This window comes from Vanrija pseudolonga, chromosome 1 (genome assembly GCF_020906515.1).
Source record: "Vanrija pseudolonga chromosome 1, complete sequence".
Taxonomy (NCBI): domain Eukaryota; kingdom Fungi; phylum Basidiomycota; class Tremellomycetes; order Trichosporonales; family Trichosporonaceae; genus Vanrija; species Vanrija pseudolonga.
Window position 1 is genome coordinate 1112011 of NC_085849.1, and position 23610 is coordinate 1135620.

The window sequence follows — 23610 nt, forward strand, 5'->3', positions numbered from 1 at the left end:
GTGGCGTGATGCCGAGGTGGTTGCAGATACAGATCGGTGCAGCAGCGGGGCGGACATTTGCGTCGTCGCCGCCGCCAAGCAGCAGCAGGCAGCGTTGCAGCATGCCTTCCCCGCGCGCCCATTTCACACACACTGGGTCAGCAACAGTGCCTTGGTAAGGGGCGTGCCCAGCCGTGCCAGGCCGTGGCTCTTGCGTGGCTACAGCTTCCAGAATCAAGGTTCCAAGTGTGCGGCGTGTGGGGCCGGCAGAGGCGGAGATGGGATGGACACTCTGGGACCTGGGTAGACGGACAGACAGGCGGACGGTTGTAGAAGGGGTGGTGCGGTCGTGGATGAGAGTAAACCCGGTGTGCTTGGCATGACTTGCTGTTCTCGCAGCGAGCATATGGACGGGGTGTGCGAGGAACGACTTGGTGCGCTGTAGCCCGTTTGTATGGAACAGATGCATGCGAGAAATCGTAGAGTAGGCTGGAATGCCGATTTGGACTGGTGGTAGAGTCTATCAGATTGGTATCCCGCCACCACGGCCACTGGTCATACTTAGGGAGGGGCGCCTATGGCGTCACCGGTCTAGTCTGCCTGCCTGTCTGCCTGCCTGCCAGCTGCCAGCGCACTCAACCACAACAACAATGCATCCATGCAACAACCTTCCTCCTACACACCCTTCTTCTCGCTCCCCCCCTTTCCTCCTTTCCGCGGTTTCCAACATACCTACATCGCACCCGCTCCCCCCTGTACCATCTTGAGCCTATTGCTCATTCCGCCCACCACACCACCCTTGATACACCATGGCGTGGAATCCGGACAACCCAACAACAGGCGATATCTTTGGAAGGCATGCCAGAACACCCTCAAGAGGTAATCGAGACACACCCGTATCATCCACCCCGCTTCGCCGAGGCCCATCGTCATCCAACGCATTCACACAGACGCCGACAAGACACGGCATGCAGGACCGCATCCCCCGCCCCACTATAGACGGCGCATCAGAAACCAAGCAGACTTCCTTTGAGTGGCCAGTCCGTGACGTGCGGGCACTACAGGCACAGCTATTAGCCGGGGATGCAGAGGACGACGACGACTCCCGCCATGAGATCTTTGCCGGCGACGGGGCATACTTTGACGACCTGGCGTACAAGCTTCATCTCGGTGAGTATGAGACAGCGGCAGTGACATGGTGCCAGGGGGCGGGGAGGTTGTTGCACGTTGTGGTGGTTGCTAACCAGGGCGTGTCTCAGAACGTTCACCTGAGCCGCATGTGTCGGACCAAGGTGACCAGGATCGCCAGGAACAAACGCCAACCGAGCCAACCCTCGTCTTGGCTGTCATTGCACTGTGGGCAAAGTGCTCAGACTTGCCCGCAGATGAAGCACTCGCCCGCCAAGTCTTTGTGGGTATCAAGCCCTATGGCACTCGAACGCTAGGGGAGCCACAGTGGATATGGTCGATGGCTACCGTGGCGCTCTTCTCCAAGCGACAAGAGTATCTCGATGTGACCCTCCCGCCACTGGGCACACTGCTCGAAGATCCGTCGGTAGCGGCAGACGACGCCTTCGCCATCCGCATTGTGATCAAGCATGTCTCCGAGCCAGGGCTCCCGCCCATGGTGCACGCGGACCAGCAGTTTATTAGCCGGCGTGTGACGCGCCAAATGGCGGGCTTGCTCGACAGCAAGCGTTCTGGGGACGTACGGTTCCTGTGCCTCGAGCATGCTGGCTTGGGCACTCCCGTGCATGACGGATCTCGACCCATGGCTCGACGTCGGGTCATTTATGCGCACTCTGAGATTCTGGTTCACATCGAATACTTCAAGGCGACACTCCACGGCCCTTTTATTGAAGGAGCCGACTCGAACTTGCGGACGCTGGTCGTGGACGATGCCGGCTTCAGCACCCTGTACTGGGTGCTTCGCTGGCTCTACACTGACGAGATCTTGTTCAGCACTGCAGAGAGCGTGCGCAACGTCATGTCTCAGTTTGCGGTCGAGGCTGAAGCGGTGCGAAAACTGCTCGCACTCGAGTCGTGGGAATACCTGGCTGTTGGTGGCAGCGAGGAGCAAGACGAACCTTCGGATATTCGCGCAAAGCGAGGCAGCGGCATAAGCGATAGTGCTGCTGGTCGGCGCTCGCCCTCGAGTCTGAGCGTATCAAGCGTCGCGTCAAGCTCGACGACAGCAGCGGCGGCGGCAAAATCCAACGCCACCGCACCGCGCCGTGGGTCCGGTTCGGCGCTCGCTACGCCTACCCCGCGGGGCGCCCTCGCCAAGGCGTCACCGTCCAAGCGGCCCACATCTCCGCGGCTGCCCGCGGGATCTGGACAGCAGCAGCAGCAGCAGCCGCCGTCGAGGAAGCCCCCAAAGTCGCCAGACACGGCACCGACCTCGCCCATGGGGATTGGACGCGTCGCCTACTCGGGTTCGGCAACAGGCCCTCGGCGGTCGCATCCCACCCCACCATCCGATCCCCACAGCCATCCAACAGAACCTCCGTCCTCGCCGTCACCTCTGGCCGTGTTCATTCTCGCGCACCGATACGGCCTTGAGGAGCTTCAGGCGCTTGCCCGTGATGCGGTGCTACGCCATCTGACGACGGATACGTGTATCGCAGCGCTGCTGGCGACGTACCACTTTTCGGATCTCCACGGGGCGATTCTCGACTATGTGGTGAGTGTCTGTGCAGGCGTTCTCCATGCGTCGCCATGCGTGACAGCGCGTGCTGATCAAATGAATGTCAGAGCGACAACTGGTCCGAGGTCAGTGCTTCGCCCGAACTGGACCGATGTTATCAAGAGGTTTCTGCTGGCGTGTAAGTGGGATGATGAGGGCAATGTTGCGGCTTTGGGAACGCCGTCGTTGCTGACAATATACAGCTGGGGCGAGCATGCCGGTGGTCAGGTTCTGCTCGGTCTGACGCGGAGGCTGACGGGTGTGGCGTAAGCCAATACCGAGGGGGCACGGGGGTGGATGATTGCGTTGTGCATATGAGATGAGAGCTCAGCTGGGGCAGGTCACATCTCGGAGGATGCGAGAGTGTGTACCTGTACCTGCTGACCTGCGGGCATCGAGCGGCGTCGGGGCGGAGGGCGGGCCGCGATGTGATTGTCAATTGGAGCCATGCATTGGCGGAAGATGGTGCAGTGGAGCGAGGTCTATGCGGAGATGGATCGGAGTGGTGACCGGGCTGTGTCCGTGGTTGCTGGCGGTGCTGGCTGGCTACGCTGCGGGTGATGTGCCTTGCCTGCTGTCCGTCTAGGTCCGTGGACATAATAAAGAGTGAGGGCCGGAAGAAGGACGGAGTGAACGGGTTTGCAGGCCTTGGCGGGTCAAAGCGTCCACCACTACATAGCAAGGGGGGGCTATCGGCAAAGAGCCAGGATTTCTATACCCGCCACCCCCGCAGCCCCGCGCGACGCTTGCCCCACATTGCTTTCTTCGCTGTGCTTTGACCGCCTCGGGTAAAGCCCCCCAGCCAGCCAGCGCCATTGCCCCGCGCCCTTCGCTTCGGGCCGCCAAGCCGAGTTTGCGCCGGCGGTCACCACCCCACACTCGGATCACACTGCTCGAGAATGCTCGTCGCTTGCTCACTGTCATATTGCCGTGCGGCATCCAGCTGGCATCGAGCTCTTCCCCACACGACTCTGTCTCTGACTACTCTTGCTGTTTGTTCACGGCCACGGCCACTGCATCCTCATCCTCGACGATCACTGCACTGCTCATCAACAACACTCAACTTTACCCACTCGTTACCCCACACTCCGACGACGGCGCCCCCTCCTGCCCCAACATCATCATCATCCCCCGCCCCCGCCCCCGACGACGACACCAACATGACAATCTACCAGTCAAACTACCCCGTGCCCCACCTGCCCCAGAGCTCCATGTTCCACTACCTCTTCCCGCAGGAGGCCGGAGACTCGCCCCTGCCCTTCCACCCGCCCGGCCTGCCAGCCTTCATTGACGGCATCTCGGGCCGCGAGATCACGCGCGCCGAGATTGAAGACTCGGCGCTGCGCCTCATCACGGGCCTCAACGACCTCGGCCTCAAGCGCGACGACGTGGCCTGCATCTGGTCGCTCAACTCGCTCGAGTGGATCCAGGCGCTGTTCGGCTGCATGGCCGCTGGCCTTGTCGTGTCCCCCGCCAACCAGGCATAGTGAGTGACACACCCAACCTCGGTGGTTCACCCGAGCCCGAGCCGCGTTCCGAGGTTTCTTGGCGGCTAGCAAGCAAGCAGCTGACATCCATCCCTCATCACAGCGCCGCCCATGAAATCGCCCACCAGATCAACAACTCGGGCTCGACCATCCTCTTCATCGACCCCGTCCTCCTCCCCATCTTTGAACAGGCGCGTAAAGAGATCAAGCGCGACTTTCCCGACGACCGCATTGTGCTCCTCGTCCCTAGGGACCAGAAGCCGCTCGGCACGGGCCACAAGGCCCTCAGCGAGCTCTTTGGCCGCCGCGGTGTCCCCGAGCGCCGTGAGGGCGTGCATGTCCACGACACGGCGACTCTCTGCTACTCGTCGGGCACGACCGGTCTCCCCAAGGGTGTCATGACGACCCACCACAACCTCACCAGCCAGATCCAGGCCTTCAACGTCGCCTACGAGCCCCTCGACTACCACAAGGATGTCATCCTCGGCTTTGTCCCATTCAGCCACATCTACGGCCTGTCCGTCCTCATGTTCCAGGTCTTGTCAAAGGCCACGCCAGTGGTTATTCTTCCTCGTTTCGACGAGCTCGCCGCGCTGCGTGCGATCGAGAAGGTGAGTGTGGCAGTGGCAGTGGCAGTGGCAGCGGCAGCTGGAATATTCCACCACACCGGCTAACCCCCCACAGTACAGGGTCACACACTGCCTCATCGTCCCCCCAGTTATCATCACGCTCGTGCACTCGCAGCACCTCGACAGCTTTGACGTGTCGTCGCTCAGGAGTGTCATGTCGGCTGCCGCCCCGCTGTCTACCGAGCTTGCCGAGGCCTTCCGCAAGCGTCTCCCCGGCGCCTTCATCACCCAGGGCTACGGCCTTACCGAGACTTCGCCCATCATCACGACGTTTACGTCGCACGACTCGCAGGGCAAGGCCGGCTCCATCGGCCGCCTGCTGCCCACGTTTGAGGCGCGCCTCGTCACCCCGGACGGTGGCGACGCTGCCCGCGGCGAGCGCGGTGAGCTCTGGGTCCGCTCGCCATCCGTCATGAAGGGCTACCACGCCAACCCCGAGGCGACTGCCAAGACCATGTCGGGCGAGTGGTTCAAGACGGGTGACGTGCTGGTGCGCGACGACGACGGATGGTACACTGTTGTCGACCGTGTCAAGGAGCTCATCAAGTTCAAGGGCTTCCAGGTTCCCCCCGCCGAGATGGAGGGTCTGCTGCTCCAGAACCCCAAGGTTGCCGATGCCGGTGTTGTCGGCGTGTACGACGCGTCGCAGGCCACCGAGCTGGTGCGCGCGTACGTCGTGCCGAAGAATGTGACGCTCAAAACGGCCGAGGACGAGGCGGCGTACGCGCGTGAGCTGTCGGCATGGGTCGCCGCCCGTGTCGCGCACTACAAGCGTCTGTCTGGCGGCGTCGCCATTGTCGACTCGATCCCCAAGACGCCATCGGGCAAGATCCTGCGCAAGGACCTGCGTGTGCGCGCGCAGGCCGAGCGCGATGCCACCGGCCACGGCGCGACGGCCAAGTTGTAGGCGTTGGCGTATCCGACGTCATCAGTAGTAGTAAATCTGCCCAGCGGCGGGCATAGTGTAGGGCCGGGCTCGGCCCGGCCTGTTGTATACCTTGGTTTTTGGCGACGACGACATGCAATCGCAATGCACTCGACTTGATAGGGCAAGTCGAGCGGGGGAGGGTGAGAGGTGTGGGCGAGAGGGCGAGAGCGGCGGCCAAGATAAACGATAGTGGCTAGTGTGACGCTAACGGGGGAGTGGGCACCGGGGGGGGGGGGGGGGGGGACGCACGAAGGCACGCAAGATAACAAGCACGCGTAAATAAGGCATAACGCCAGCGGCCAGCGGCTGGTCGTCCGACTGGCTCGCCCAAACGAACGAACGAACGCCACGCACATTGTCGTGTCGGTGGCACGACCAACGGCCCGAAGCCGATGCCAGCGAGGGAGCGACAATAGGCCAGTGATCGCCAGTGAGGAGTTTCTGCGTCGCGTCGGGTTTGGGCGGGGGGGGGGGGGGAGGGGGGGGGGGATCGCCACGCCCCGCCACGCCGCGCCGCGCGCTGTTGTGCATGCGTGCTATGCGATCGCTAGAGCGTATTGTTGTTTTGTAGGCGTGGAATTGTGGAATGTGCGTTGAGCGTCTACGCCACGGTGTGAGCGTCAATCAAATCGCTCAGAGGGCACGAGGGGTGAGGCGGCGCCACGCGTGCGAGGGGTGCTGCGGAGTGCGATCAGCGATCAGCGCTCATAGCAGCATTAGTGGGCGGAGGACGCGCCGATGACCCCGCAGGAGCGTGTCAGCAGCCGACAGTGCACGTCCACGAGCGAGCGACTGGCGATCATCACGCGGCGCGGCGCCGAGGCGCTACTCGCTGCTGCTGCGCGCAGACGAGCCTTTGTCCCTCGCCTCGCTGGTATGCGCCACGCCACACCCACCCGCCGGCGCCACCCGCCGAACAATAGACAGCTGCAAACAAGCTTGTTGCTGCTCTATTGTTCTCGGTATAACAATAGACACGGCTGTGGGGTTGACGCACGGGCGTGGGGATAAGCTGGCAGTCTGTCTGGTGGCCAGAAGAAAACGGCGCGAGGTGGCGACAGCGGGGCGAAGTACGCGCATGTTGCTGCGCTAATATGTAGTTAGTCGTGGCCTCGACGACACGACACCCCCACACACACCACATGCATGCCGCAGCCCGACCCCGCCGCAGCGATAGACGAGCGCGCCACGACTACCCCGGCGCGCGATCCCAGCCCGCCGACCCGGCGACGCGCGCCGCCTCCCCCGATCCTCGTGGTGCCGTTCACGCCGGCGCCGAGCCCCCCTCCTCCGCCGCGCGCCAGCATGCCGCAGAGGCCAGGGCTGCGCCGCGCGATGACCGACGAGCCACCCGCTTTCCCCAGCGGCGGTGTGCCCATGTGCCGGACTGAGAGCGTGCCCGTGCTCACTTATGCCGAGCTTGCGGCGGGCGGGCGGGAGCGAGAGCGGGCGTGTGGTGTGTGAGTCGCGCAAGTGGGGTGACGAGCGCTGACAATGAACAGACCACGGTCCGGGCCGAGGGCGTTGCCTCTGCCTCTGCCTGTGCCTCTACATTTGCCTCTGCCACTGCCGCCCCCGCTGCCGCCGCTGCAGCACCCTCGGCACGTCTTCTCCGACCCCTTCACCCTCACCGCCGAGCCCGACGCGGCGAGCGACGAGGAGCCGGGCGCCGACGACGCCGACGTCGACCCACGACCGCTACACCACACACGACACCACCACCGCGCGTCGCACCCGCTGGTGCCGTACACGACCGCCGTCACTGCCCCTCTGCCGCCCGCCTCGCCCCGCCGCGCGTCAGACATGGACGCCGTGCTGCAGATCCGGAGGCGCGCCGCGGCCGCCGAGCGTAATGCCGCGGCGACGCCCAACCGGCACACCATGCACGCTGCGTCGCTTAGACTGCCCCGCTTGGGCGAGGACGACGGCGCGCTGTACCTCCATCTGCTGCACCACCACCCCCACCCCCATCCCCAGCATCACCATCACCATCACCATCCGCATCAGCATCATCGCCGCCTCTAGCGCGGCACACATTGCACACATACAATTGTATCAGATAGTATCATGCAGCCGAGTATCATGCGCCGAGTACGAGGTAATGCTGTCCTGTCTGTCTTCGCGCCTAGGACGCGGGCTGGTGTCTACGCCCGCCGCCTACTTGCCCTCCTTGGCCGCCTCCTCCTTGAGCTTCTTGGCCAACAGCTTGCCGCCGACGTTGCGCGCGTTGGCCGCGGCCCGCTCAATCCCGCCCGCATGCGCCTTCTTGTACAGCGTGAGCGCGGTTTCGAGGTTATCCGTCGACTCGAGGATCGCCGCCAGGTTGTACTGGATCTCGGCGTCCTCGGGCGAGATGGACATGGCGGCGGTGAGCGCCTTGATGGCCTCGGCGGCGTTGGGGGGCTTGGACATCATGTAGGCCGAGCCGAGGTCTGCGAGCGAGTGACGAGCGCGGAGCGCGAGTCGCGAGCGGCGTAGGCGGGCGAGGGTTAGGGAGGTTTAGTAAGGTCGAATGAGGCGGAAGAAGGAGCAGAGCAGAGCAGGTGACGCAAACGCCATCGTCAGCGCCGTAACCCAGCCACACCCCACCCAACCCAACCCACTAGTGTACGCATCTGCCGACGGCTCAAGCGCAATGCTCGCGCGCCACGCATCAATAGCAGCAGGCAGCTGTCCGAGCTGGTACTCGACCACGCCGAGGTTGAACCACCCGCCCGACGTGGGCTTGGCGCCCACGCTCTCCGTGTACATGGCGCGCGCTTTGGCCAGGTCGCCCTCCTCGAGGGCGCGCGTGCCGTCCTCGAGCAGCGACTGGGCGTGCGCGAGCTGCGTGTCGCCTGCTGACGGCGTGTCGGGGGGTGTAGCGTAGGCTGGGCGTGAGCTCGAAGAAATGGGATGCTGAGCTTACACCGTGAGAACGACGGCACGCGGGATGCAGGAGCCACGAAGGCGGCACGCGCGACGGCGACGGTCGGACGCGACCTTGGCACTGCACGCAGAGCTACACGCGCGAATCGAGACATTGTTGTTGATGGACAGTGTCGACACCTTGGTCGCCGAAATAATCTCACTCACCGATCTCACCCATTGCCGATCTCGCTCCGGCATATTTGGCTCCGCATTCCCGTGACTCGCCGCCCCGGCGGCGCGGCAATGACGGCGACGACGTGTCTGTCGATCTCATGGCCGTGTCGATTGTTCACTTTGTCTGCTTCAATCTCACTGTTCTTGCACAGGTACTCGGTGTAGCCGTGCGCACATAGTACCCGACGAGCGCATCGCGATTCAACTCGACCTGCAGACGACTGCAAGCCACCACACTCGCTGCTCGCTCCCTCGCAGCTCGCCCCCGCGATGTCATCCCCACCACAAGAGGACCAGCCCCTCCTCCCGCCCGGCACGCACCTCACCGCCGCGGCCTCCCGCTCCAAGCTCCAGGCAAGAAGATACCTCACGCCGCCGGAAGGTCCGCCGTCGCCAAAATCGGAAAAGGCGCGGGGGAAGCAGCGCGCAGTCGACACGTCGGACGAGGACGAGCCGGCCGTCCCCAAGGCGAAGGGTAAGGCGCGTAAGGCCGAGGCTGGTCGCGCCGTCACTGTCATCTTCTCAAACGAGGAGGCAGGCGGTAACCTCGAAGTCTGGGTCGAGGACGGCGAGAGCGTGGGGCATGTGAAGGAGAACGTGAGTGGCGGTGTTGCATCCGACGCTGACGACGCAGATCCGGCACTTGCGCCCCTCGCTCGCAGGGCTGCAACTGCGTCTGATCCATGCAGGCCGCCTACTAACCGACGGTATTTTGCTCCTCCCGTGGCTCCGCAGCCTGGAGGAGCGGGTGCGCCGGCAGGCCGCCGGCGTGGGCGGTGATGTTGGCGAGGTGCTCCGCGAAGTCGGCCTGACAGACGAAGGGGCCGACAAGCCGCGCCCCCCGGAGAAGATCTACCTGCACTGTAATGTTGGTGGCCCGCAAGCCGCTGGCGAGTCAACGCCCAGCGACGCGGCGGAGGAGGCGCCCGCGCCTAGGCGACGCGGATTCGACGCACTCCTCGATGCTGGACTCAGCCCTGAGGAGGTCGCGCAGATGCGCCGCCAGTTCTACGAGAGCAGAGGGGAGGAGGTGCCCGATGGGCTGGACGCTGGGGACGTCAATGACGAGCATGCGCGTGCGTTGGAGGAGCAGTGGATTGAGGGAGACTTGACGCCAGCGACCGCGACTAGTGAGTTGGCGTGTGGCCCGCTGCCACCCCTCGGCGTGCTAACAACCCTAGCCTCAACCGAAGGCATGTACACGTCCATACTGCACGGCCTCCTCATCGGCTTCCTGGTGCCCCTGACGCCGTGGTTCTTCTTCCGGGACCCGCCGCTACCCAACTTCTTCGACGCCGAGGCGGAGGCGACAGACCTGCGGCGAAGGGAAGAAGAGGCGCAGAGGGCCGAGGACGAGCGCCGCGCCCGCGTGCACGCCGTAGCGATGGGTCTCGCGGTGCCGCGCGACGACTCGGCGCGCCCGTCGACCGACACGACGGGCAACGCGAGCCCGAGCACCCCAAGCCTGCTGGAGGCGATCGCGCCAACACAGCAGCCCAGCACGTCGACGACGGATACCGTCTCTGCGCGCGTGTCCTCGTCCCCGCTGGTCGGAGCCGAGGTCGTCTCGTCGGTCGTGTTTGGCAAGCGCATGCAGGTGGGCTTGGTGCGCGTGGCAGCGCTAACGAACCCCAGATCGGCGTGATTCTCGGGACCATCATCAACGTCTTGACTGGCGTTGCCCGGTTCGTCCTGACCCCGGGATGAGTCGGCGTGCCCGACGACGGCGGTGACACGTGTGAGCGACCCACGGCATGTAGTGAAGATCGTGGCATGTAACCATATGCTTTGTACCCCGCGGTCATCTCGCCATCTCGCCCGGCCGCATCTCGTGTGCCTTCATTATCCAAGGCCTCGCCATGACGACCCATGTGGGAACGCTAGTGCCTAGCCGTTGCCCGCACGGCATGTCGGTGCTGAAACACGTCCTGGAGGTGTAATGTTGCGTTGTGTTCTGCCCGACCCGATTCCCATCATTGTGACAGCGCGACGGGCATGCCGAGACACTTGTCGGGCAAGCCGGGGGGGTTAGACACCTCGTCAGGATGCGTTAATTGCTCATTGGCTGCGCAGCAAGCGACGACGAGGGGGCACAGTGTCAAGGGTAACACGGCAGCCATCCGTGGCAAGGCGTTGTGGCGCCCCCTGCCGCCTCTCTTTGCCCTATCAACACCGCAACAAGCATGTAAATAACGACATGAATCACCAATCACCGGGCTTAGAATCGCGAAAGAGGTGCATAACGGCCATCGAGGCGTGTCACCACCGTCATAACCACAGCAAAGGCAGGAAGGAGGAGGGAGAACAGAACTGGCCGAATCAGATTGTATATGGATTAGGTCTGAGCGAGAGAAGGGGTGTGGTGTCGGACGACCCAGGCGGGCGTGGGCGTGCGGGGCGCGCAGCCTACGGCCTGCGCCTGCGCCTGCGCTCAGCCTCCGCCGAGGACGTGCTTCTAGTGCTTTATCGTCGGACCAGAGCCAGCTTAGAGGGCGATCCAGCCGGCGATACCGGCGGCAACGGCCAGGCCGGCGGGGGCAAGGAGCTGCTCGGCGCCGCTGGGCTTGTTCGAGGCGGAAGCCGAGGGGGCGTGCGAGACGGACGAGACAGAGGCCGAAGCGCCCGACGTGGCCGAGTGGCTCGCCGAGCCAGTGGCAGAGCCCGAGGCGGAGGCAGAGCCCGAAGCCGAGGCCGAGCCGCTGGGGAGCGACGAGGTCGAGTTGGCGGCGGCGGTGCCCGAGGGGCTGACCGACGAGGTGCTCGAGTTGACAATGGCGGCCTGGTCGGGGGTGAAGGTGCCGTTGGTGCCGCGGATGCTGCGGTGACGTTAGTGGTGAACCTTGTGGGCGGAGACTAAACTGGGACCGCGGTCTGCTATTCCTGCACAAGCCGAAACAACCCCAAACCCCGCAGCTCTAGAACAAACCAACTCACGTGAAGCGGCCCGAGAACGACTGGTAAGGAAGAGTGCCGTTGCGGAGCGAGTTCGAGGTCACGCGGACAAAGTAGTACTGGCCGTCCTGGCCGATGGTGGGGTCAATGGTGGCGGTGACAGTCTGGGCCTTGGAGACGTCGACGTCCGAGGCGAGGTTCTGGACGACGACCTGGGTGAGCGGCGAGCCGACGGCAATGTCGACCGACGAGGGGCCAATGTCGGCGAGCTTGGCACCGGCGCCGTCGTCCTGCCAGGTGACGTTGATGGTCTGGCCGGCCTCGACGATGGACGACGCGGTGGGGTTGGTGATGTAGACGCCGGCGTTGACAGAGGACGCGAGGGCGATGAGGGTGGCGAAGAGGGCGGTGACGGCGACCATTGTGGTGGATGGGGTGGGTTGAACGAGTGTGGGTGGATGTAGAGAGCGTGAGTGGCAGCTAAAGTAGCGCGCGTAGAGCAAGAAGAGGTTGATGGACAGAGTGCAAAGAGAGATGGGGCGGCGTGATGAAGAAAAGGGCGTGCTGTGGGCTACCAACGACGACGGCGCAGGCGTCGAGTGTGCGTGCCAAGCGGAACAGGTGGGGAGACGAGGGGAGACGAGGGACGAGGGACTGAGCGAAAACGCCTCACAGCCGTGTTGGACGACAACGGCGGATGGAATGATGAGTGCGTGATCGCGAGCAGGCTGCCAGGCAGGGCACGCGCGCCGCAGCCACAGCAGGGGGGGGGGAGTGATCCGAGCAGAAGAGGTACCCGGCGTAACAAATGGCAGAAGACGATGCACCTGCGGCAGTGCATCGCGCGGCGGGAACCCAATGCGAGACAGGGGTAAACAAGCAAAACAAACGACGCGGTCGACGCGCGCGACGCCGCGTTTATCCACAACAAACCTTAACTCAGGGACACGGCAGCGTACACAAAACCCTGGCGAGGGCGCTGGGAGGGCGCACGGGCCCAGGGGCGCCGCGCCCAGCAAGCACTGACGCACAGACCTACCACAAAATGCCAAGCACAAATACTTCCGCTCCACCACACGCCAGATGAAACCGACATGGCGAAGAGAGCGCGCGGGGTCCCCATACTCGGAGCTTTGGGTAACCCCGCTCCTGCCACGTGGTTGTGGCATCTATTTCGGCCGGGATACGCGGTCGGGATTCGAGTCGAGAGGATGGATCGGCCGCCGTTTTCGACACAGCCAGCCAGCCAGCAGCGAGCCAGCCAGCGAGAGTCGAGCCGAAAGTCAAGTAGTCGACAGACTAATATCTCGACCACAACTCACCCACTCGCATCCCGCACCACCCAAAATGTCGCTGTCAGCAAGCCTCAGGCAGCAGGCCCGCCCCCTCGCGCGTGCGCTCAGCACGTCGGCGACCGCACGTTCCGGCAACAAGCCCAAGCCGATCGACGACAGCACGAGCGCGCTCAACTGTGAGTTGAGGTTGGTCCGAGTGATGGCGCGCGGGGGTAGTGATGGGGTTGAGATGCCGAGCGGACACGGACACGGACAGCGTCCCGAGATACAGCGGCCTGCTGCCAGCTGGTACACCGGCCCGAGATTGCTCGCTCGTGCTCCTGCTCGCTTGCTCGCTCGCCGTGCTCGAGACTGCCCGCGCGATGGTGATCTGATCGGCGCGGGGCCGCAAAGCTCGAGTCGACTTCGAGTCGGGCGCACCAAGACCACAACCCAGCTACAGCTCTAACACCCGCAGACAAGATGCACCGCCCGTCAGCGCGCCTGCCCCACCTCGCGACCGCTGTCCCCCGTGCTCCTAGCGCCGAGGACGCCGTGACCAACATCCTGTACAACACGCCTGCCCCCAGCACCGAGCCCTTCAAGCGCCATCTCCTCAACTGTCTCGTCCAGAACGAGCCCGGTGTCCTGTCCCGCGTGTCGGGTATCCTCGCCGGCCGTGGCTTCAACATCGGTGAGTAGTAGTGTGCCGTATTGGCCACGCCACGCCCGCTGACAAGGCCAGACTCGCTCGTTGTCTGCCAGACCGAGATCCGCGACCTCTCGCGCATGTCCATCGTCCTCAAGGGCCAGGACGCCGTGATCGAGCAGGCGCGCCGCCAGCTCGAGGACCTCGTCCCCGTGTGGGCCGTGCTCGACTACACCAACACGTCGGTGATTGAGCGCGAGCTCCTGCTTGCCAAGATCTCGATCCTGGGCCCCGAGTTTGCCCAGCAGCAGCTCACCCCCGGCGCCGTGTCGTCCGACCCCATCGACCAGCTCCAGCAGCGCGAGGAGGCCCTCGCCCGCCAGTTTGAGCACTCGGGCGAGCGCGACAGCCTCCCCGCCGGCGTGCCCCAGCCTGAGCTTTACCCCTCAAGGCCCCGCGGCGCCGCCTCGCCCTCGGAGCTTCTTATCGCCAAGAACCTCCACCTCGCGGCCATCAAGACGCTCGCCGACCAGTTTGGCGGCCGCGTCGTCGACGTCGCCGAGTCGAGCTGTACCGTCGAGCTGACCGCCAAGTCGTCGCGCGTCGAGGCCTTCCTCGGCCTCGTCAGCCCATTCGGCGTCCTCGAGGCTGCCCGCTCAGGAACCATGCTCCTCCCCCGTACCCCCGTCGCCAGATGGACCGAGGAGGACGAGGTCACGGCTGTTGCCGAGTCGCTCGACGCGTCGCTCCTCCCCCCCGGATAAACAAGCAGTTTAAAAACAACATTGGGTTGTGGTTGTGTACATATGCAATAGTGGATATCGGTGTGTGTGGGGGTCGCGGTGGGGTGTGTGGACAGAGTTTGTGGCAGTTGTCTGACGTGATGAGGCGAGGACGTGCACTGTGACTGGGCCCGAGTCCGCGAACACCGACGACCAACAGTGAGCCCAACTGTGCTTTGCGCGAGTGCTGCATTTTTATGTCTACTAGATTCTAGGCATGGTGATACCTCCTATGGCACGACGCTCGCGGCAAGGGGGTACACCTTTTCGTATACAGAGAAGACGATGCCGCCGCTCATCTGGGACACGAGGGGTCAGTCACCACGGCACGGCGCACAAGGTATGGCCACTCACCACCAGACGGCCGAGACGCGGCACGGTCCCCTTCCAGAACTTGAGGATGCCCTCCTCTGTCGCGATACGGTACGCGCAGTGCAGGGCGTTGCGGTACTCCTTCTTGGCCTCGAGCGACTGCATGCGGGTCTTGATAACGCTGTGGGGTGCGTGAGCGAGCGCGCTAGCGACATGCCTCTGCCGTGTCGAGCCTCGCCAGAGCCAACCACACAACTTACTCGAACGGCATCGTCGTGTACACGGTAATCACGCCCGCCGTCGAGCCGATACCGAACGTTGCCCAGCCGGGCAGCTGCTGCCCAGGGGGTAGGTTACCCTGTGCGAGCTGCTTGAGCGTCGAGTAGGACGAGAAGCGGACGGCCGAGTTGGCGCCTTGGCGGAGCATCTGTGGGGGGTCAGTCTAGACCTCGCTACAACCGACAGAGCCGAATACGCACAACTGGCCCGACGCCGCGGTACACCCCCCGCCAACCCTCCTGCGCGACAATCTTGCGCACGCCGTCGACGAGCCCGTTGAACTGGGGCTGGGCGCGCTTCGAGTCCTCGATCATCTTGGTCCTGTCCCATCAGTTGTGTCCCCACACCACACCCACTTGATCGTCTCGGACGGCGTCACGGCGATCACGGCCTCCATCATGCCTGCGCCGAGGCCGGCGAGCATGGAGCGGGGCGCGGTCAAGTTTCCCTGGGCAAAAGTCAGCACGGGCCGTCGTGTCGTGCGAGCAAGCCGAGCCGAGCAGAGCAGAAGCAACAGGGAATCAATCTGTCAAACTTGCCGTGCCATGCCGCTGCCGCTCCCCACACCCACCTGGTCGTCCTTGAGAATGCTCTTGAACTGGTCGTACGTCGTGAAGCGCACGCCGGCCTTGAGCGCGTTGCCGATCACGACGGCCGTCACGCCGGCATACAGGCCGCGCACGCCGCGCTCGCGCAGCGTGTCGGTCAGGATACCGTATGGTGTGAGTTTCTGGCGGGTCAGAAATTTCCATTGCAAACTCGCCCATCACACCACTCCACACCCACCTTGCCGCTTGGGGAGCCGAACTGGAGCTGCGTCTTGAGACTCTCAAGCGGGTACGTGATGAAGGCTTCCACGCCGCCGGCGGTCGCGCCGGCGAGGAGCGACGCGATCGGCTTTTCCTTCTCCTTTCCCTTTGGCGACATTGTGCTGGTGGTGAAGGAACAACTACAAGCTACAGTGCTATGTGCTCGCGCGAGCAAGATGGAGGTCGATGGCGACTCGACTTTCTGTCCCTGTGGCGTGACGATGGACAGGGTGCTTAGCCGGGGAGGACCGGTGGGTGGGGTGGGAGAAACTCAAGCGACTATAGCGACGGCAAGTGAGGCCGACGGGAGCAGATTAAGTTGACATAGTTGGCTGCAACAACAACTCTGACGCAACTGGTCATATCGTTGGACTGTCACTCGCCCACACCGCCATGACAGACTTAATAGGCCTCACCAAGACGCTCGAGTCGGGGCGCACGCTCCTCGGCACGGGGTGGAAGACGGTCGAGTCGTTTGACGATATCGACGACGATGAGTACGAGGAGGACGAGGAGGTGAGTGCGAGCAAGTGCGACGCGGCGAGCAGCGAGCATCTAGCGACGATGAGCTCGTCGCGCTTGCCGATCTCACACCCCTTACACCGCGGCTCCAGCTAACAACTCCCCCAGGAGTACGTCGTCATGGACCTCGGCACGGCGATGGACGGCCGCACGCTGCAGACCGAAGCGGCGTACCAGCTCATTGTGGGTGGCACTACTCAGCTCCGCTAACCCGCCAGGGCATGGACACGTCCATGCCGTTCCTCAAGGTCGGCGAGCACGTCTTCCAGGGCAAGGTGACGGGGTTAATAGGCGACGAGGTGCTGTTCGACGTCATCCGAGGTGGGTACAATGTCAGCCGCTTGAAACCCACCGCTCACGCGCGCGTCCAGGCGGGGAAGACGCCCAGAACGTGCACTACACGCCGATCCACACGACCCGCAAGCGCATAGAGTTCAGAGGCATCACGCTCGCCCCGCGCCCGACGTACCGCGGGCCAGCGGCCGACCCAGTCGTCGTGATCGAGGATGTACCGATCCCGGGGGAGGAGCCGCTCCCTATGGACGTGGACGAGGAGGAGGCGCCGCTCGAGGCCGTCAAGCCGGAGACCTCGCCAGAGGTCGCGCAGGCTGCGCTGGCGGCGGCGCCGGCGGCGCCGGCTCCACAGCCTGAAGCTGGGCTGTCGCGCCGCGGGAAGGGCAAACCCCGGCGTGGGCGCCCCATTGGCGTGGCGGCGCGCGCCGCGATCGAGGTGCGCACGCTGGCTGATATCGCCGATATCCACTTTGCTGGTGGGCTTGGCGAGCTGCGTTGTGAGTGGGGCCGCGGGCGGCAAATTGCATCGATCGTGCTGACACGCTGCCCCACGCAGTGACGATTGCCAAAGACGCGACAAAGGAACTCATCGACGCCGTGTCCGAGGCGCGCGGGAACAAGCCCTACACGCCCGGCCAGCGCCTCTCCCGCGCGCAGGAGGAGCGCCTGATCAGACGCCGGCCCGGCACCGGCGCCGGCAGTCGTGGCGGCAAGGCTGGGCGCGGGGGCGCGCGCCTTGGCCAGCCTGTGCCCGGAAGAAAGAGGGGCCCGAAGGGCGGTCCCGGGGTGGACAGCTCCGGCGTCGGCATGGCCGACGACTTTATCGGCGGGATTGAGGGCGGCGGCGATGGTGTCGGCGAGGGCAGCGGCTGGGCCGGATATGATGACGGCGATGAGTATGAGGAGGACGGAGAGGGAGATGGAGAGGGAGAGGGAGGCGAGGCCCATGATGCCGAGGACGGCGCCGAGGGCGAGGATGGCGACCACGAGTAGCATAGCACGCACAATAACTGTACTGTACCACCCCACACCACACCACCACCCACCATGTCAAACTAGTGTGCATTACATTACCACGTACTACGTGAGACGTACAGGAGCTAGCTACGGACTACCCAGAGAATACACAATGTCCACAGCGGTTGTGTTTGCGCCGACCAAGTCGGCTGTTTTGTTTTCGTTCAATTAGATCAAATTACGACCACGCCTAGCTCCACAGGGGATAATCCGCTGGCACGTCCAGCGCGTTCCACGACTGGCCGAGACCGCCCTCCTCGTCCATGAGGAAGGAGAAGATGTCAAAGGTCGTGGCCGGGTCGACGACTGCGCCGTCGGCAGCCACGCCATTGGTCGCGACGCCAGGCGTAGCAGCACCACCGCCGTTGGCCGTCGGCGTCGCGTTGCCCAAGATACCGTTGATAGTGAGCTCGTTGAGAGCATTCGAGCTTGTCGCTGTCGCGCCGAGCGCCACTGCCTGCGCAGTGGTCTGTCCGCCGGGCCACGACGGGCCATTGTTCGACGACGCGGCGGCTCCAGAGGCGACCTGCGCAGCAATGCCGTACGGGCCGAAGCTGTGGAATGCCGCAGGGGGGAGGGACTGCGGCATGCCGGGCGACGCTGCCGACGGCTCGCCATTCTTCAAGCCATTCTCGCCGCACACCTTCTTGCAGTTCTTGCTCTTCGGACCGTTCGTGTACTCGCTTGCCTTGTTGTGGCTCGACATGGGGTTGAGGAACAGGTTGTCGAGCAAGGTGAGCTCGTATGGGAGGGTCGTGGGCGGAAGAGGAGCGGGGAAGGGCGCGTCATTCGGTAAGGGGTCGTCGCGCGACGAGGAGATGGGTGCTCCACGGAAGCGGCCGCCTGGCGACAAACGACCCGGCACCTCGTGGCGAGGCGGCGACATCTTTGACAGCTGCTGGAAGAGCGACTGGGACACGCTGCGCATTGTGTCGTGACAGGCGCTGGCAGAGGGGACGCGGGCTGGAGAGGGTTAGCTTGAGGTCATCTCAACACACGCGCTACTCACGAGAAAGGGACTCGAGAACAGCCAGACACGACTCGATGTCCATCATCGCCTCATCCAAGGTAGGCACACCGGCGCCCCCACCCAAGCTGTAGAGATTGGAGAAGGCGTAGAGGAACGATAGACCAGCCATGAATGAGAAGTGACTCGTCATCCACAGCCAGCTGATCCTGTTGTTGAGCTGCATCCTGCGGTAAATGCGGATGATGTAGCTCGAGCTCGCAAGCACCGTCGCGAGCGCAGCACGGCCAGGCTTGGGGTTACCACGCGATGGCCTGAAGAGCAGCAGGCACGAGTTGTGGAACGAGATGGCGTAACCCTCGGAGGATACCGTTCCGCGAGGTTCGGGCGAGCGGGCGAGCCAGTCCTTGAGGCGCTCAAACATGTCATCAAACCACTCGGGCTTGGGCTTGGGCATGCCGTTGACACCATACGTGTTGTTGAGGATCTCGGACTGGAGCTGGCGGAGCTTGACCGTGTGAGCAAACACAGCCTTGTAGGGGCACGCCTCGCCGGTGAGAGGGCCAAATGATCCAGCGTGGATGTCCACGTCATGCTGCAATGCAGGCATGGGGACGTGGATGAAGCCATCGGGGATACCCGGCGGCCTGCCGAGCGACTGGGACAACAAGCGGTCCATCTTGTACGTGATCCAGAAGAGACGGCGGCGCATGTCGATCTCGAGGTTGTCGAGCTTTTCGGCTTGCGCATTGTTCGAGTTGTGGAAGCCGAGGTCGACGCACGTGCGGGTAGCGAGTCCGACGAGGAACCAGATCGACCCCTTGTCTGGGTTGAGGAGCGAGTACCAGACCAACAACAAGATGGCCTGCAGGCCAATGTAGCTCTGGGCCTCGAACACGGCGTCGAGGTGCTTCAATGCCTCGGCGTGGAAGGCTTCAGAGCAAGCGCGCAGCTCGTCTGGAGGGTCGACGAACCGCGAGCTGGCCATCGTACTGAGCGCGAGAACCATCATGACGACGAAGACGTCACTCTCGTCGACGTCTGTGCCCTCGCGCATGCGCTGGAGCTGCTTGCCCAGAGTCGGGATGTGAATGATCGGAGCGGTCACGCCGACAAAGTCGACATAGGCCGCGACCAACCGCTCCACTGCAGGCTGTGGCGGGAGCGGTGGGACATGGAATGCGCGTCTCACTCTCGACTTTGCAGACGAGACGGACGGCGCGGGGCCGCCAGTGACCGACGACACGGAGGGTGGGCCGCGCGTATGGGGGACATTGGCCGGGAGGGAAGGGTGGGCCGAACGCGGCGTGAGAGTCGTCTCTGGCGAAGGGTTGTACTCCTCGCGATCGTGGTCGCCAACGGCCGGTGAATCCTTACCGAAGGATCCACGGTCGCTGGGAGACTCGCCAGCGCGCACGGAGCCCGACACACTTGGTGGGCCGTTGGTGCTGGTAGAGTTGAGGAGCGTCGCACCCGTGATGGCGTGGCCCGTACGCAGGGCAGCGTCCTGGACCATGCGGGTGAGCGACGTTGCTGCGGCTCCGGTGCTCGCGGTGATCGGGTTGGAACGCAATGAGCCGCCGGGCACAATAGGCGAGCCAGAGGGCGAGTCGTGGCCGCCGAGCGGCGTCTGGGGGAAGCCATACTCGGACCGGCTGCGAGCGTTTACAGACGGCGACGAGTCCCACGGTGAGCGCATAGGAGGCTCGCCATCGGGGCCCTGCAGCGCCGGGTCGATGGCCAGGCTGCCGTTGAGAGAAGCAAACGTTGCGATGGCCTGGGAAGCGTTGGATGCAATCTCGCGCTTCGTTCTGCCGACCGGATCCTGTCCCGGCGTCGAGAGGGCAGCCACCTGGGCTCTGAGCTGAGCGACCTCCTGCTCGAGCTGATGCAAGTAGCTGTGGGGATGAGCATGAGCATCCATGATCTAGACGACAATGGCGACGGCGCTACTCACTTTCGTGACACATTCGTTTTACTAATGGCATCGAAGCCGATGCATTCGACCTTTGCGCGTTCACAGGCCGAGCATGCCGGGAGCTTGCCGTCGCATTTTTGCTTTCGCGAGCGACAGCGGGTACATGATGAGATGGCACGGGCGACCTTGTACTGTGTCTGGTCGGGGACCGATGCAGCAGCCGAAGGCGAGCCCCGAGAGACGGAGCTGTTGCTGCGAACGGGAGGGGCTGGTTGTGAGAAGGATGGGGGCAGGTTTGAAGAGGTGGGGTAGGGCGAGTAGTGAGAAGTGTCCGAGGACGTCCTGCGTTCGGTTGGGACCTTCATTGTTGTGGTGTGTGATGGGGCCTCTTGACCTCTGTCGGATCAGTGGCCGATGGAGAGGACACAAAGTTGGGCGGCGGGCGGCAACGAGATGGAGATGGCCGTGTCTTGGATCGTTTTGGCGTTAGGAGGGGGGGCGGTGGGCCGCCGGGTGAGGACGGCGGGTGCTGAATGACTCGGTGCCCAAGACGGATGAGGCCGAAACGCAACCGTTCACAAGTTGGGATGCCGAGTTTGTTCAAGGTTTTGGCTTGTTGCTTCACGTCGCACGTAAAAAGAGTACAAGCCCTTGCCGATGGATGGAGAGGATGTGTACGAGGTGTGGCTGCGTGGGAGAGGAGAAAAGTGCAATTACCAGCGATGAGCCCACTCCTGTGCGTTGTGGGGGGGCGTTATCTTGACCCGAGCATGGCCCAGCCCTGCAACAAGGAAATGGCTGCTGCGCGGCTCTCAGTGGCGGCACGCGGCTGTTTTGGCTGACTGATTGACTCGTTGCTAGCTCGCTTCCCTTGCCTTTCTTTTGCAGGGGCGGGCGGGCAGCCAAGAGCACGCACGCACAGGCCAGTCGGTCGGAACGACATGTCGTTGCAGCAGCCGTTCTCTGTCGTTGCACACTTTGGCAGCGCTGCGACCTGGGCACGACAGGGCAAGAGAAGGAGGAGCAGGCCGACTCAGGCGCGGCATGCAGACCGTCGGCAGTCTCAACAGCCAGGGACGGAACAACAATGTGCACCCAAGGCGCAACCACCACCGGCCTCATCCGGCGACTCAATTAGGCTTGCGTGGTGACCCTGACCAGTCTCAGTCAGGTGCACTACTGCCTTGGCACGCCTATTATTCTCGGTTGACTAACCTCACGTGGACTTGGAAACGCGTCGCGTATGCGCTCCAAAAGCAACAAATGACGGCTGGCGTTGGCCACTGACAGAGTTCTGTTTGTTCGTCAACAACCTCTCCACTTCCACAACGAAACAAAAGCACCCAATAATGAGTGAGTACCAGCACCGACACACTACTGACAGTAGGCAACGGCAACCCATACTACGGCGGCGGTGGTGGTGGCGGCGGCGGCTTCGTGCCCGGCGGCTCGCCGTTCGGGAGCCAGGAGTCGCCCGGCGGCGGAAGGAAGGTGTGTCTGCTAGACTTTGCTGTTCTTTTGTAAGCTGACACGCTCGACCAGAGCCGCGCAAACCAGACCCTCCGCCCCGTCACTATCAAGCAGATCATCGACGCGGCCCAGGCGCACCCTGACTCGGACTTCCAGATCGACGGCGTCGACGTTCAGGCTGTGAGTGGACGCGCGGGGGTTGGTGTCGTGGGGTGAGGTCGGGTGGCGGAGGCAGTACCGGCGCTGGCCTTTAGTCTTGCTCGGCCCGCAGTGTCGTTCTTGATGAACAGGGGCGTCCGCTCCACCCTCGAGCTTAGGTCGAAGAGCTGCTCCGACCAACGCCACGCCCGCGCCCAACCCCTTCCCCCTCACTTCGCACGCACTCACACCCACAGGTCCAGTTCGTTGGCTCGGTGCACAACCAGTCGGCGACGGCTACCAACGTCTCGTACGAGATTGGCGACGGTACCGGCTACATTGACGTGAGGCAATGGCTGGATAGCGCCGACGACGAGGCGGGCAAGACATCTGGCATCGAGCAGGACAAGTACGTCGTCATCACGGGTAACATCAAGGTGTTTGGTGGCAAGAGGCATGTGTCGGCGCAGCACATTCGCCCCGTCACCAACCACGACGAGGTGTACCACCACCTCCTCAAGGCTGTGTATGTCAGCCAGAGCTTCCGCAACCCCAATGGTGTGAGTAGGGCGTGGATGGTATGGGTTGGAGCTGACGTGTGGTTTTTTCTTGTGCGATCTGTCACGGCGATTCGCTCTGCTCGTTACCCTACCTCGTCCTCCTCACCCCGACCGTCAACCCCACAGGCCTCCGGCGGCGCTGGTGCTGGTGCAGGAGCTGGAGCCAACCACAGCGACTACGCGGCCGCGGCCCCTGCCGCCATCTCCGCAAACGACTACGCCCACCTCCCGCCTCTGCAGCGCAAGGTCATGGAGGTCGTGTCGGCCGAGGAGCACGACGACGGTATCCACGTCTCGCTCGTGTCGAGGCGGTGCGGCACGGCCAACGGCGAGGAAGTGATGTGAGTAGCGGCTGCGCAGACGTCTCGAGGGGTGTCAGCTGCCCGCGTGTGTCGGTTGCCCGCATGTCGATCAATCTTGGCGGTGATGGTCGCTGACGTATGCAGGGAGGCAATTGAGAGCCTCATGTCTGAAGGCATGCTCTTCTCGACGATTGACGACCTTGTGAGTGGTTGTTGCTGTGATGGCTGCTGACGTTGTAGCACATCAAGGCCGCTTAGAAACCTGTCTTGCGCGACCGCGTGATCAGCGATGACGAGACAGAAGACTCTGTATCATGTACGTATGCAAGAGAAGTGTGCGGTTTAGTATTGTTCTGCTGGCGGTGATGGGTGGAGGCTTGGGTGGCAGAGAGTGAATGCTTTGTGTGTGCAGGGTGGTGGAAGTGCTGTGGTGGGCTTTGGGGGCGGCAACGGCACAAGGGTGGTCAGGAACGAGGTTTACGAGAACCCTTTTACCACTGGCTTTTGATGCTCGCCAGAATGAGTGGACCCTGCATCAGGGCGTAATAGCGTCTATTAGACATGGGCCACAAAGCCCAAAAGACTGTAGCTCACAGTTTGTTTCCAGGGCCGAGGACGTGAGGTGTGACGGG

At 63.5% G+C, this 23610-nt stretch overlaps 9 protein-coding genes across 9 annotated transcripts; 5 read left to right on the top strand and 4 right to left on the bottom strand.

Moving 5' to 3' along the window:
* Window positions 1-668: 668 nt before the first annotated feature.
* On the top strand, window positions 669-5688 carry 4cl2 (putative 4-coumarate--CoA ligase 2; the record flags this gene model as incomplete). The annotated part of the gene is made up of 5 exons (XM_062766873.1): window positions 669-1149; window positions 1365-2662; window positions 2734-2804; window positions 4256-4763; window positions 4837-5688. The coding sequence occupies exons 1-5, from the start codon at window positions 789-791 to the stop codon at window positions 5686-5688; spliced, it is 3090 nt and encodes a 1029-aa protein (XP_062622857.1). The 5' UTR covers window positions 669-788.
* Window positions 5689-7772: 2084 nt separating this feature from the next.
* OGT (UDP-N-acetylglucosamine--peptide N-acetylglucosaminyltransferase subunit) lies at window positions 7773-8740 on the bottom strand. Its single transcript, XM_062766874.1, has 3 exons — window positions 8618-8740; window positions 8313-8579; window positions 7773-8141 (listed from the first exon to the last, which is right to left on the bottom strand). Exons 1-3 carry the CDS (start codon window positions 8730-8732, stop codon window positions 7867-7869), a joined length of 657 nt encoding a protein of 218 aa, XP_062622858.1. The 5' UTR covers window positions 8733-8740; the 3' UTR covers window positions 7773-7866.
* A 166-nt stretch (window positions 8741-8906) lies between these two features.
* dsc3 (DSC E3 ubiquitin ligase complex subunit 3) lies at window positions 8907-10794 on the top strand. Its single transcript, XM_062766875.1, has 4 exons — window positions 8907-9390; window positions 9428-9923; window positions 9975-10390; window positions 10429-10794. The coding sequence occupies exons 1-4, from the start codon at window positions 9064-9066 to the stop codon at window positions 10498-10500; spliced, it is 1311 nt and encodes a 436-aa protein (XP_062622859.1). The 5' UTR covers window positions 8907-9063; the 3' UTR covers window positions 10501-10794.
* Window positions 10795-11086: 292 nt separating this feature from the next.
* LOC62_01G000443 (uncharacterized protein) lies at window positions 11087-12375 on the bottom strand. The gene is made up of 2 exons (XM_062766876.1): window positions 11728-12375; window positions 11087-11609 (listed from the first exon to the last, which is right to left on the bottom strand). Exons 1-2 carry the CDS (start codon window positions 12105-12107, stop codon window positions 11279-11281), a joined length of 711 nt encoding a protein of 236 aa, XP_062622860.1. The 5' UTR covers window positions 12108-12375; the 3' UTR covers window positions 11087-11278.
* A 580-nt stretch (window positions 12376-12955) lies between these two features.
* ILV6 (Acetolactate synthase small subunit, mitochondrial) lies at window positions 12956-14433 on the top strand. The gene is made up of 3 exons (XM_062766877.1): window positions 12956-13156; window positions 13438-13653; window positions 13705-14433. Exons 1-3 carry the CDS (start codon window positions 13033-13035, stop codon window positions 14370-14372), a joined length of 1008 nt encoding a protein of 335 aa, XP_062622861.1. The 5' UTR covers window positions 12956-13032; the 3' UTR covers window positions 14373-14433.
* Window positions 14434-14564: 131 nt separating this feature from the next.
* On the bottom strand, window positions 14565-16046 carry SPAC19G12.05 (putative mitochondrial carrier). Its single transcript, XM_062766878.1, has 7 exons — window positions 15768-16046; window positions 15553-15711; window positions 15338-15429; window positions 15182-15302; window positions 14963-15129; window positions 14745-14883; window positions 14565-14689 (listed from the first exon to the last, which is right to left on the bottom strand). Exons 1-7 carry the CDS (start codon window positions 15906-15908, stop codon window positions 14621-14623), a joined length of 888 nt encoding a protein of 295 aa, XP_062622862.1. The 5' UTR covers window positions 15909-16046; the 3' UTR covers window positions 14565-14620.
* Window positions 16047-16183: 137 nt separating this feature from the next.
* On the top strand, window positions 16184-17599 carry LOC62_01G000446 (uncharacterized protein; the record flags this gene model as incomplete). The annotated part of the gene is made up of 5 exons (XM_062766879.1): window positions 16184-16306; window positions 16421-16495; window positions 16531-16633; window positions 16684-17082; window positions 17163-17599. The coding sequence occupies 5 exons, from the start codon at window positions 16184-16186 to the stop codon at window positions 17597-17599; spliced, it is 1137 nt and encodes a 378-aa protein (XP_062622863.1).
* A 52-nt stretch (window positions 17600-17651) lies between these two features.
* uaY (Positive regulator of purine utilization) lies at window positions 17652-21222 on the bottom strand. Its single transcript, XM_062766880.1, has 3 exons — window positions 20548-21222; window positions 18633-20488; window positions 17652-18586 (listed from the first exon to the last, which is right to left on the bottom strand). The coding sequence occupies exons 1-3, from the start codon at window positions 20871-20873 to the stop codon at window positions 17814-17816; spliced, it is 2955 nt and encodes a 984-aa protein (XP_062622864.1). The 5' UTR covers window positions 20874-21222; the 3' UTR covers window positions 17652-17813.
* Window positions 21223-21857: 635 nt separating this feature from the next.
* Window positions 21858-23318, top strand: ssb2 (Replication factor A protein 2; the record flags this gene model as incomplete). Its single annotated transcript, XM_062766881.1, has 7 exons — window positions 21858-21861; window positions 21896-21999; window positions 22051-22158; window positions 22374-22676; window positions 22803-23017; window positions 23123-23180; window positions 23219-23318. The coding sequence occupies 7 exons, from the start codon at window positions 21858-21860 to the stop codon at window positions 23234-23236; spliced, it is 810 nt and encodes a 269-aa protein (XP_062622865.1). The 3' UTR covers window positions 23237-23318.
* Window positions 23319-23610: the final 292 nt, after the last annotated feature.

What these genes read in the sequence shown, in the direction of transcription:
- OGT (XM_062766874.1), bottom strand. Translation starts at nt 8,732, where the DNA reads ATGTCTCGATTCGCGCGTGTAGCTCTGCGTGCAGTGCCAAGGTCGCGT. An exon ending in CGTGCCGTCGTTCTCACGGT is followed by an intron (nt 8,580 to 8,617) that starts GTAAGCTCAGCA and finishes GCTCACGCCCAG; the next exon opens with CCTACGCTACACCCCCCGAC. An exon ending in GTCGGCAGATGCGTACACTA is followed by an intron (nt 8,142 to 8,312) that starts GTGGGTTGGGTT and finishes ACTCGCTCGCAG; the next exon opens with ACCTCGGCTCGGCCTACATG.
- ILV6 (XM_062766877.1), top strand. Translation starts at nt 13,033, where the DNA reads ATGTCGCTGTCAGCAAGCCTCAGGCAGCAGGCCCGCCCCCTCGCGCGT. An exon ending in CAGCACGAGCGCGCTCAACT is followed by an intron (nt 13,157 to 13,437) that starts GTGAGTTGAGGT and finishes TAACACCCGCAG; the next exon opens with ACAAGATGCACCGCCCGTCA. An exon ending in CGGCCGTGGCTTCAACATCG is followed by an intron (nt 13,654 to 13,704) that starts GTGAGTAGTAGT and finishes TGACAAGGCCAG; the next exon opens with ACTCGCTCGTTGTCTGCCAG.
- SPAC19G12.05 (XM_062766878.1), bottom strand. Translation starts at nt 15,908, where the DNA reads ATGTCGCCAAAGGGAAAGGAGAAGGAAAAGCCGATCGCGTCGCTCCTC. An exon ending in TCGGCTCCCCAAGCGGCAAG is followed by an intron (nt 15,712 to 15,767) that starts GTGGGTGTGGAG and finishes CTGACCCGCCAG; the next exon opens with AAACTCACACCATACGGTAT. An exon ending in GCATTCTCAAGGACGACCAG is followed by an intron (nt 15,430 to 15,552) that starts GTGGGTGTGGGG and finishes ACTTTTGCCCAG; the next exon opens with GGAAACTTGACCGCGCCCCG.
- LOC62_01G000443 (XM_062766876.1), bottom strand. Translation starts at nt 12,107, where the DNA reads ATGGTCGCCGTCACCGCCCTCTTCGCCACCCTCATCGCCCTCGCGTCC. An exon ending in TCGTTCTCGGGCCGCTTCAC is followed by an intron (nt 11,610 to 11,727) that starts GTGAGTTGGTTT and finishes ACGTCACCGCAG; the next exon opens with CATCCGCGGCACCAACGGCA.
- dsc3 (XM_062766875.1), top strand. Translation starts at nt 9,064, where the DNA reads ATGTCATCCCCACCACAAGAGGACCAGCCCCTCCTCCCGCCCGGCACG. An exon ending in TGGGGCATGTGAAGGAGAAC is followed by an intron (nt 9,391 to 9,427) that starts GTGAGTGGCGGT and finishes CTGACGACGCAG; the next exon opens with ATCCGGCACTTGCGCCCCTC. An exon ending in GACGCCAGCGACCGCGACTA is followed by an intron (nt 9,924 to 9,974) that starts GTGAGTTGGCGT and finishes TAACAACCCTAG; the next exon opens with CCTCAACCGAAGGCATGTAC.
- uaY (XM_062766880.1), bottom strand. Translation starts at nt 20,873, where the DNA reads ATGAAGGTCCCAACCGAACGCAGGACGTCCTCGGACACTTCTCACTAC. An exon ending in AAAACGAATGTGTCACGAAA is followed by an intron (nt 20,489 to 20,547) that starts GTGAGTAGCGCC and finishes TCATCCCCACAG; the next exon opens with CTACTTGCATCAGCTCGAGC. An exon ending in TGTTCTCGAGTCCCTTTCTC is followed by an intron (nt 18,587 to 18,632) that starts GTGAGTAGCGCG and finishes AACCCTCTCCAG; the next exon opens with CCCGCGTCCCCTCTGCCAGC.